This window comes from Oryx dammah, unplaced genomic scaffold, assembly GCF_014754425.2.
Source record: "Oryx dammah isolate SB20612 unplaced genomic scaffold, SCBI_Odam_1.1 HiC_scaffold_3, whole genome shotgun sequence".
Lineage (NCBI taxonomy): Eukaryota > Metazoa > Chordata > Mammalia > Artiodactyla > Bovidae > Oryx > Oryx dammah.
The window spans coordinates 10,533,039-10,544,709 of NW_024070187.1; the positions used below are offsets into that span (position 1 = coordinate 10,533,039).

At 38.2% G+C, this 11,671-nt stretch overlaps 1 protein-coding gene across 2 annotated transcripts in view; it reads left to right on the top strand.

Moving 5' to 3' along the window:
* LOC120861699 (bifunctional heparan sulfate N-deacetylase/N-sulfotransferase 4) overlaps window positions 1–11,352 on the top strand; it is a 279,524-nt gene extending 268,172 nt beyond the window's left edge. The window contains exons 10-13 of one of the 2 annotated variants that reach the window (XM_040237406.1): window positions 946–1,116; window positions 2,023–2,132; window positions 5,793–5,895; window positions 11,233–11,352. In XM_040237406.1, coding sequence (XP_040093340.1) covers window positions 946–1,116; window positions 2,023–2,132; window positions 5,793–5,895; window positions 11,233–11,352 — 504 coding nt within the window. The remainder of the gene's footprint in view (window positions 1–945; window positions 1,117–2,022; window positions 2,133–5,792; window positions 5,896–11,232) is intronic. The other variant, XM_040237408.1, reaches the window with a different exon arrangement.
* The last annotated feature ends 319 nt before the right edge of the window (window positions 11,353–11,671 follow it).

Below are 11,671 nucleotides of genomic sequence, written 5' to 3' on the forward strand. Positions count from 1 at the left end.
TCATTAAAAAATACCTTCACATTTCATTCAGAACTGATCACTTATTGGTCTGGCTATCACAGCAAAAAACTTATATCCCTATCATACATACGACTTTATCACAATCTGTTGATTTGTTGCTTTCCATATAAGGATTTTGTTTCTTTGAAGATAGCGTTTTGTCTTACCTATATCTTTTTATCTCTATAATCTATTGCAGTTCTTTGTTCTGGCAAGGATCTTGATAAATGCTTATGACATTATATTGACTTGTGTTGGGCTTTTGAACTTGACCAATGATGGTTGGATGTGAAGGACTCAGAGGATTTGGTACTAAAAAGCAGCCTAGTGAATTCATATTTAGGAATTAGCAGAGTTATGTAGAAGCCCTTGGGAGGGAAAAAGCAAAGTGCCTTGGGCAACATCAACATGAATGTGGCACCTAAACAAGTGTTATAGACACCTGCCTTCTCTGTACCCATGGCATCTGCCACACAGGGATATTGGGGAATTGTCAGAACTTGCCGGAGCGGCTGTAACGAAACAAGAGCACAGTAATGTGGCAGCCAACCACCCCTCCCCCCAGTTGAAGTCTCTTTTCATCAGGTTTGATTCACCTGGTCCCTGACATCTTTTCACTTCTAATCAGATCCATGGAGAAAATCCTTGTACTCTGTCTCTTGTCTTGCACCTAAATATTTTATATGAGAAGACAGCTACAGGCTTCTGTGAATGTCACTTGATATGTATAGAAGGCTTATACTCTATAGAAGCCATATGCCAATGCCTAGGTTTCAATACAGCATGTACTTTTCACCTTGTTTCTCATTCTAAAATCAAGTAATCATTTTTTATTACCTTTCTGGAATAAAAGACACACACACTCATCCACACATCAAACACATACAGGCACACATACGTTTGCAGGCATAAAGATTGATTTTATAATTGACTTTCTTGTTAAAGCACCAAAGGTCACATGAAGATCCAGCTGCCCTGAGGTTTAATTTCTATGAAGTTATCACAACAGGACATTGGGCCCCATCTGACCTGAAAACTTTACAGAGGAGATGTCTAATACCTGGCTGGTATGCAGTCCACATAGAAAGATGGCTCACTTACTTTGCTACTTCTCAGGTAATGTCTTGAAATGAATTTCTTCTGTTTATCGTATCATGATAGTGTTGCACTGACAAACAGAAAATATAAATTAACATTGCCACAGATAGCAATTTATTATCAGAGATGATGATACCTAAGGAAGAAATGTGGAGTTTTGCATTGGTGGTGCAAAGGCAGTGGTAGTACTACAATGTTAAGTGACTGTGAAACACGTTCTTAGGATCTTGTCCTCACACAGGAGGCTTCACGTGCTTCATAGGCAGTAACCAATACCAGAACCGCCAGTTAAATGGATCATCTACTGAACACCATGTGCAAATACCCATGCATCACCGATCGCATGGAACTCTTATGAGAAAAGAAGGTCATGGATTAGACTGTCAAAATGGGAACTACTGTAAAAGCTCTAAGAACCTGGGATAGAACAGGAAATAAGGATTTGAGGAAAGTGTCCACATCCTTTATCTTCTTCATTCCAGTTCGGCTCACAACCAAAACCTGAGTTCTCTGCCATGGTTTGTAAGGAGAATAGATGGATAATTTTCATCTGTATGCCCATTATTTCTAAGCCCTTCACTCTGAAATTAACTCATGGGATTTCATAGTTTGGATAATTACCTGATTACAGAACAGATGGAAAATCGTGTTTCTACTGCACTACTGAATCACGAAAGTGTCAATGTCTATTTCTGATTTACAATCACGTTAGTTAAGGGTTATGAATAATGCCTTTGGCAAACTTTGTTGTTTTATTTGGAAGGACATCAGAGTAGTAAATATGCATATGTATGCTAAAGAGAGCATATTTCCTTTCTATTCACACTGATCTAATTGATTAACATCCTACCAGGTCAAGGGAGGCAGATCAGTCTACCTAATATAGTTTTGTTCTTCATAGAGTGACTATTTTTGACTCTACAGTTGCTAATTATTGATGGACAGCAGCTAAGATCTGACCCAGCTACTGTGATGGATGAAGTCCAGAAGTTTCTGGGAGTTACACTTCATTATAATTACTCTGAAGCACTAACGTGAGTCTATTCTCATGCTTGATTTCATTTCCATTATTTGCCATCATAAATTATCAGTGGTAGGTGTGTATATAGCATCATTAATACTAGCTATGAATTTAAAAAGCAGTCAAAGGAATGTCCTCATTATTCATGTAGTACATCCCTTTTGAATACCAGGATATTTTATTGACATAAGAATATGCCTATAGAACACCTTTTAGCCATTTTATATATCACAAATTTCCCTTTTTGTGAGCTCTTTCCCAACACAAGTTTATGTAAATGTCTTACATGCCTACTCTGTGCAGAAAGTGTCCTAGGAATGGAGGTTACAGAGGTGAAACAGATGATCTTTATCCCCAAGTAATTTACACATTAGAAATAAAATGTTGATGGCCACAGTTAGCCCTATGAAAATGAGTAGTATTTCAGGCAGAACTGGGAAAAGGATACATTCATGTTTTACTCTGTATTTATTACATTGTGTATAACAAAATATAATCATGTATAACATTGCAGTGGTCTATTATTGTACAGTAAACCTCCCAAAACCTACCAGCATGTAACCGTAGCCATTTTATTATGTTCATGGATTCTGTGGGTTTGGAATTTAGACAGGACATAGCCAAGACAACTTGTCTCTGCTCAAAATACCTGGGACCGTATCTGGGAAGACATGAATATCTAGGTATGATTTGAATGGCTGGAGACTGGAGTTTTCTGGAGGCTTCTTCACTCACATCTTTGACTCTTAGACTGGATGGCTCAAAGCTGAGCTCAATGGGAGGAGATCTCTCTGGTTGGCTTTCTTGAAGTGAGCATCTTAAGTCACTTCAGTCATGATCAACTCTTTGGAACCCCATGGACTATAGCCCACCAGGCCCCTCTGTCCATGGGATTCTCCAGGCAAGAATACAGGAGTGGGTAGCCATGCCCTCCTCCAGGGGATCTTAGGTCCCCTGGGATAGAATCTGAGTCTCTTAAATCCCTTGCATTGGCAGGCAGGTTCTTTACCACTTGCACCTCCTGGTAGTGACTGTGTGTTCTGAGAGGGAATGAGATGTGGAGGGAACACGGTTCAAGGCCTTCTCTGACCTAGCCTTGCAAGTCACGCAGCATCACTTACACCATATTCTGTTGATTGCAAGCAAGTCACTAGAGCCAGTCCAAATCCACGGGGACGGATATGAGCCTCCTCCTCTTGCTGGGGAAGGGCAAGGGCGGAGGTGGGGAAGGGTTATGGTTGCAGTCAGCTTGGGAAATAAAATCATACACTTTGGGTAATTAAAAATGGAACAAAAAAAAAAGGAAAGAGGCAAAATAACAAACAAAAACAAAACCTCCAAGCTGTCAAAATATACATTTAAAAGGTCATGTACTTGACTCCTTCACAAGGCCTGATATAAAGCCTATTATGTTTTAGACAAAATTTTACAAGCCTGATTATATAATTTCCCAGTTCATAGCAGATTAGAATCAGCAATTAGACAGTTAGAAAGGGTAATGGAGGGGCAGGAAAAGCAGTAATAAGATTGGGTTTTTCCTTACCCACTAAAACACACCTAATGAAGTTTTTACCTACACATGGAAATAACAACACACACATGGCCCCTGTTGATTGAGGAGACAGAGTGTCCTCTAATACACTTACATGAAGAGTCCTTGGTGTCAGCACGGCCTCCCCTTACGCCCTGCAGTAGTTCAGGGAATGGTTTTAGCCTGTTTACTACAAATAGTTCCTTACGGTTCAATAAACCTATAAAATCATACTTTAAAGAAGAGATTACAAACAAGTACAGAATATATGGTTTTTAATATGTCTCACACATCACAAAAATTAATAACTACAGTGATGTTCAGTGTAATAAAAGAAGTCTTGTGGCAACCAATTCATGTCCTCAAAGTTATCTAACAGTTATTTGAGAAAGCCTTTGCATCTTAATTTCACAATTTCATGCCTGCTAAACCAAACCATAAAACAAGGAATTGATATAACTTAGCAAGAATAAATGCCCTTTGTTAGACTCCGTGTTTATAACATTGTCAATGCAATAAATGATACCAGGACAGCAAAATAATGTGGATTCAAGGTTTTAACAACCCTATCTAAAAGAATGACTTTCAATAGTCTGGATGGTTCTCCTTCCTCAGATCATATTAAGCTCTGCCTCATAACAGCTGTTTGGAGAGTGAGAGAGATGGGAGCCCGTCCTGAGACCTCTGCACACCTGAGAGCAGAGGAGATGCTCTCAGTGTGTATAAATATCTTAACTTGTTTGTTGAAGCTGTATTTTACCTTAATGCAGTTAAACATTCTCATCCTGAGGCAGAAGATGCTGTTTAGAGGCACCATTATGCCACCTCCCCCATTTCATTTTACAGCATGCCAAATCATTCTTCCTCTTGGGAAATTAATGAAAACCAAAGAAAGGCCTATGATAGGCAAGACACAGATTGGAAATGTCCAGGTTGGAAATGACTCTGTCTTCCTTTTATCCATTTAACCAATGATGTATTTAATTTTAATTGATAACATGTACTAGGACAACCTGGACTGTGAGGATCAGGTCTCTAATAATAGATTGGGCAGGGAACTGTGAAGAAAATTTCCCTCTCCCCCTAAATGAGTTCACATATGTGCAGAAGCAAATTGCAGGTGCATCGGTATTATAGGAATGGGCCCAGGGCAACAAAATATTCTGCAACTAATTAACTTTACATCCTAGTCAATTATGCTTCATCCTTCTAAAACATCTGCTGAGCAACAAAAATGCAAACCTTTTCGATGTTTTATGCATGCAGAAATTCCCATAGCAGTAAATCTAAAATTTCCCTTCCTATTTGGTTTATTCTTTCCTTTTTCCTATCTTGTTAGTCCTAAACAAAAATTCTTACATATCTGAGTTTAAACAAATAATTAGATTACACATTCTTTCTTTGGTAACTTTGTGCAGCTAAGGACGCAAAACAATGTTAGAATTTTTTTTTATGAGTATCGAGATCTGAATGACCCAATAGAATCATTCACCTTCAACAAAAGAAATGAAGAGTTGTCTAATGTTCCACTCACCATTTGTATAACCCGTGTCTTATTTTCTCTGGAAAAATATACTGAATTATATCTTTAGCCTTTTAATTTCATCCTTGAAAAGTATAAACATCTTGCACTGTTTTAAAAAATTAGTATTTTTCTTAGCTTTAAAATTCATGTTTATATTCAAAGAAATATGTTTACATTATATTGTCACGTTAATATATACTATTGAATGATTTCAAAGAAATTTGCTAATATATTTTGACAGGGAAATCATATAAATAAAAAAATAAATATTGTAAAGTCCTGTATATATAATTGTAGTTTTGTTGATTCATCCTGGATCTTTTATGGATGAATAGATAAAATATAAAAACCTACTAATTTCATCATAAGAAAAAACTAAATATCCATATGTCCTTTTTCATTACATTAGAAATATTCAAAAATATATAACATATAGTTAATTTCAAATAAATTCTCTCAAATTGATTCAATTAATATTTATAGAATTAAATTAAATCAAAGCATGAGTATATGAAAGTGCATTTCCATTGTAAAATTGGTGAGGTTCTCTTAAAATTCTGTATATAATTTATAATCATTATATCTTTATTTTCATTTATATCTTTGATCTTTTGTAGTTTTGATCCCCAAAAGGGCTTTTGGTGTCAACTATTGGAAGGAGGAAAGACCAAATGCCTTGGAAAAAGCAAAGGTCGAAAGTATCCACCCATGGATCCAGAGGTAATATTTTCCTTATCTTTGAAATTCTCTGGTAGTGTTGAGTCCAAACATGCTTTGCTTGCAGCACAATAGGCCAATGAATCTGAGCGAGGTTTTGGGATGAGGAATATGACTTTATTCCGAAAGCTGGCTGACAGAGAAGATGGCAGACTAACATCTCAAAATAGCCATCTTATCTGGGTCTGGATGCCAGGTTCTTTTATGGATCAGAGATGGGACAAGGTGAGGAAACAACGTAAAAAGGCCATTAATCTTGCAAACATTTACCAGAATGGCAAGCCTCAGGCAGAGAGATGTGTTAATTTCTTCCTGCCATCTACAGGTGGACAGAGTTCTGAACAAAGGCACTTTAACTTAACAGTCAGGCAGAGGGGCAGGATTCTCTGAGGCAGACCACTAATGTATGATTATGATGACAAAAGCAATGGAAAAGAAGTCAAAGAAACAGTTCCAACATGGAGACAGAATTAACCTTTCCTGTTACAGTACAACCCTGTATATACAACTGTTTCAAAATTAGTAGACAATAAATTTTATTCCATTTTCTTGACTTTCTTTGCTATCAATAATTTTATATATTTAGAAGAGAGATAGACCAACAGATAGAGATGATTAGTAGATATTCATGGAAATTGTATGCTGATTGGATGCAATTCAAATATAAATACTGAATAGTAACTTCTTTCTAAATGTGTAAAGGGCTCAAACAAATAATCTAGTAAACAATGATTTTGTATAAAATATATAAGTATTATTGTTACATACTGAATATGTATATCAAGTGCCTATACCATGCATGGTATGGACCTAAGAGAAGCAGAAGATATTACGAAGAGGTGGCAAGAATACACAGAAGAACTGTGCAAAAAAGATCTTCACGACCCAGATAATCACGGTGGTGTGATCACTCACCTAGAGCCAGACATCCTGAAATGTGAAGTCAAGCGGGCCTTAGAAAGCATCACTACGAACAAAGCTAGTGGAGGTGATGAAATTCCAGTGGAGCTATTTCAAATCCTGAAAGATGATGCTGTAAAAGTGATGCACTCAATATGCCAGCAAATTTGGAAAACTCAGCAATGGCCACAGGACTGGAAAAGTTCAGTTTTCCTTCCAATCCCAAAGAAAGGCAATGCCAAAGAATGCTCAAACTACCACACAATTGCACTCATCTCACACACTAGTACAGTAATGCTCAAAATTCTCCAAGCCAGGCTTCAGCAATATATGAACCATGAACTTCCAGATGTTCAAGCTGGTTTTAGAAAAGGCAGAGGAACTAGAGCTCAAATTGCCAACATCTGCTGGATCATGGAAAAAGCAAGAGAGTTCCAGAAAAACATCTATTTCTGTTTTATTGACTATGCCAAAGCCTTTGACTGTGTGGATCACAATAAACTGTGGAAAATTCTGAAAGAGATGGGAATACCAGACCACCTGACCTACCTCTTGAGAAACATATAAGCAAGTTTGGAGGCAACAGTTAGAACTGGACTTGGAACAACAGACTGGTTCCAAAGAGGAAAAGGAGTATGTCAAGGCTGTATATTGTCACCCTGCTTATTTAACTTCTATGCAGAGTACATCATGAGAAACGCTGGGCTTGAAGAAGCACAAGCTGGAATCAAGATTGCCTAGAGAAATATCAATAACCTCAGATATGCAGATGACGCCACCCTTATTGTAGAAAGTGAAGAGAAACTAAAAAGCTTCTTGATGAAAGTGAAAGAGGAGAGTGAAAAAGTTGGCTTAAAGCTCAACATTCAGAAAACAAAGGTCATGGCATCTGGTCCCATCACTTCATGGGAAATAGATGGGGAAACAGTGGAAACTTTTATTTTGGGGGGCTCCAAAATCACTGCAGATGGTGACTGCAGCCGTGAAATTAAAAGACGCTTACTCCTTGGAAGGAAAGTTATGACCAACCTAGATAGCATATTCAAAAGCAGAGACATTACTTTGCCAACAAAGGTCCATCTAGTCAAGGCTATGGTTTTTCCAGTGGTCATATATGGATGTGAGAGTTGGACTGTGAAAAAAGCTGAGCGCCAAAGAATAGATGCTTTTGAACTGTGGTGTTGGAGAAGACTCTTGAGAGTCCCTTGGACTGCAAGGAGATGCAACCAGTCCATTCTAAAGGAGATCAGTCCTAGGTGTTCATTGGAAGGACTGATGCTAAAGCTGAAACTCCAGTACTCTGGCCACCTCATGAGAAGTGTTGACTCGTTGGAAAAGACTCTGATGCTGGGAGAGATTGGGGGCAGGAGGAGAAGGGGATGACAGAGGATGAGATGTCTGGATGGCATCACCAACTCGATGGACATGAGTTTGAGTGAACTCCAGGAGTTGGTGATGGACAGGGAGGCCTGGCATGCTGCAATTCATGGGGTCACAGGGAGTCGGACACGACCAAGCGACTGAACTGAACTGAACTGATACCATGAATGGTACTGAGTTGAGCCACGGAGAGTAAACTGTTTTGATAAACAATTACAACATGTGGTGGGGAAGTTTTTCCATATCACCAAGCAAGGCTCAGATACCAGCTGGGTCTCCACAACTCAACACAATGCTGACACTGTCTACAAAGAAAGAGAGAATGTCAGGTCCCTCAGGGAAAAACAGCAACCACCTCAGATATCCAGATGATACCACTCTAATGGTAGAAAATGAAGAGGAACTAAAGAGCCTCTTGAGGGTGAAAGAGGAGAGTTAAAAAGCCAATTTAAACTAAATATTAAAAAAAAAAGTAAGATCATTGCATTCGGCACCTTTACTTTATGGCAGATAGAGGGAGAAATGGTGGAAGTAATGCCAGATTTCCTCTTCTTGGGCTCTAAAATTACCACAGATGGTGACTGCAACCATGAAATCAGAAGACATTTGCTTCTTGGCAGGAAAGCTATAACAAACCTAGACAGTGTGTTGAAAAGCAGAAATATTACTCTGCCGACAAAGGTCCATAGTCCAAAGGCTATGGTCTTCCCAGTGGTGAGGCACGGTTGTGAGAGCTGGAGGCATAAAGAAGGCGTAGCGCCAAAGAATTAATGCCTTCAAACTGTGATGCTGGAAAACACTCCTGAAAGTCCCTTGGACAGCAAGATCAAACCAGTCAATCTTAAGGGAAATCAGCCCTGAATACTCCTTGGAAGGACTGATGCTAAAGCTGAAACTCCAGTATTTCGTCATCTGACACAAACAGCCAACTGGTTGGAAAAGTCCCTGATGCTGGGAAAGATTGAGGACAGAAGGAAAAGAGGGTGTCAGAGGATGAGATGGCTTGATGGCATCACCGACGCAATAAACATGAACTTGAACAAACTTCAGGAGATGGTGAGGGGCATGGAAGCCTGGCATGCTGCAGTCCATTTGGTCACAAAGAGGTGGACATAACTGGACGACTTAACAACAAAAACAAAAAGCCACCTCATTAACAAAACAAAGTATACCTTTATCATTATCTCACTTAGGAAATTCCAAGTGAGCCTTGCGCCAGAAATGGAGTCAATGACCAACTATATATTTCTTATTATAATTCAAAATGTCACGAATAGGTTACAGGATAAAACAGTTATTACGAGCCTAGATCTATTATAGGAGAGTAAATTAGTTATGGTCACTTGTTTATAAAAAAAATATGTAAAACAATGTCAAACTGCAAAAAGGCAGGGGAGAAAAATCTATCAGTAAAAGTTATGGTATGAGGAGACAGAAGGATTGGGAAACTAGTTACCAATCAACTGAGCAGATATAGTGAGTTATCTCTCCTAAGACAGTGTGGGCATAAGGAAGATGGAAGTGATTAAGTGTTACTATGGAAATAGAAGAACCAGAAGGTTCTCAAATTATACCCTTGAACCCAAAAATTTCAAAAAGGCTTCAAAAATCACGTTGATCTACCAAGAAATCAATGTAACAACTCCACTGCTTCTATAAACATCTTATCCAGAATCTGAAGTGTTCACAATCCACTTGAATGGGAGAAATGTAGTGAAAAACCTAGTGAATGGACAAGAAAAAAAGTAGTTATCTTGAATTCATTTCCACAGTATACAAGTTGCTAAGGGAATTTTAGGAAGAAAGAAACTATTTTGTGCTAAAATACTGGGAGAGGTTTAAGAGAGATGGTATGCTGCTGCTGCTGCTGCTAAGTCTCTCCAGTCGTGTCCGACTCTGTACGTCCCCATAGACGGCAACTCACCAGGCTCCCCCGTCCCTGGGATTCTCCAGGCAAGAACACTGGAGTGGGTTGCCACTTCCTTCTCCAGTGCATGAAAGTGAAAAGTGAAAGTGAAGTCGCTCAGTCGTGTCCAGCTCTTAGTGACCCCATGGACTGCAGCCTACCAGAGATGGTATAAGTTTGACCAAATGGAAGCTGCTGCCTATATTTCACAGGAAAAACATTCACCTCTATTATTTTATCAAAAAGACACAGAACTATGTTCAATGGATTCTAATATGAGATAAGTGACATTCAGAGGAAAAACTCATTAACATTTTTTTTGTCTACTTCAAATAAAATAAACTAAAACCACAGATATATTTCATAATCCTTTTTTCAGCCGTTCATCTAAAAATTGCCAATCACTCCAGCTTGGTTAGGAACATAAGAATCCCAGGAAAGATCACTATAATGACCTTTATAATAAGACCTTATAATATCTGTGAAATAGAAAACTTAAGGGTTTTTTCAAAAAATCTGTTTTTGTCCTAAATAAATATAGAAAGCATTTTATAACGTGGCAAGTTATTTCTTTAATCATGAAATTCAGCTTTTATGGTTATGTTGACCATCTCAATGCTGTGACCCAATTTTACATCAAGTGACCAGTTTCGTAAACAAAGGTGTTTCTTTTCTGTAGATTTTGTGCTGCATCTGGTCTCTGTTTACCTCATTGTTCTTTAGTATTACAGGCCTCTCATCAACCTCTTCATCAGTCCCTCAGTAAAAAAGGGTGCTTTCTATTGAGTGGGACACCATGCCCTCCTCACTGCTGGATGGTATTTAATGTATAAAAATATTGACTCAATGTTGTATACCCAAAACTGACATAATATTGTAAGTCAAATTATACTTCAGTTTAAAAAATTCAAAAAAGCTAACTCTCCAAATGCTCTAGGAAAAATAAGATATATAAGGTATTCCTGGACCCGTTTTTATTTTGCAACCATACTTCTGTCAAATCTTTCCTAAAGGTGAAAATAAACGGCATCCGTGGGAAAATAGAAAGAAATGCCTGTTTTATATGCAGTCCCATTGCCGTAGAATTTCTTAATAAATTTGCACAATCTCATTTAATGAACTACTAACTCCCTTTGTCTTCTTTTTGCTTTCAGTCTAGAACCTTCCTCTCTAATTACTACCGAGATCATAATGTGGAATTGTCCAAACTGTTACACAGACTGGGGCAGCCTCTACCATCATGGCTGAGACAGGAGCTTCAAAAAGTGAGATAGCACTGGAGAGGAGAAGGAAGACTGACAAGACACTGACTTTTACTATGAAACAGAAAAGCAAATTCCCCATCTTTTATCCCTCTAATGCACTTGTGATTGTCAATAGAGGACCATGTGAATAAATCTCCTTCTATCTTTTTCATAAAAATGAAAACTATTATATATGCACGCATTGGCGATTACTAGCATAATTCCTATGTGAGCTTTTGGGAAATAATGTGGGCTTTTATGGCGCTACCCAGCTTGCAGTGTAGGGATCATGACACAACCCAGTTCCTCTGTTAACCATAACATTTTGGAAACTCTGTTTTACTGAGAA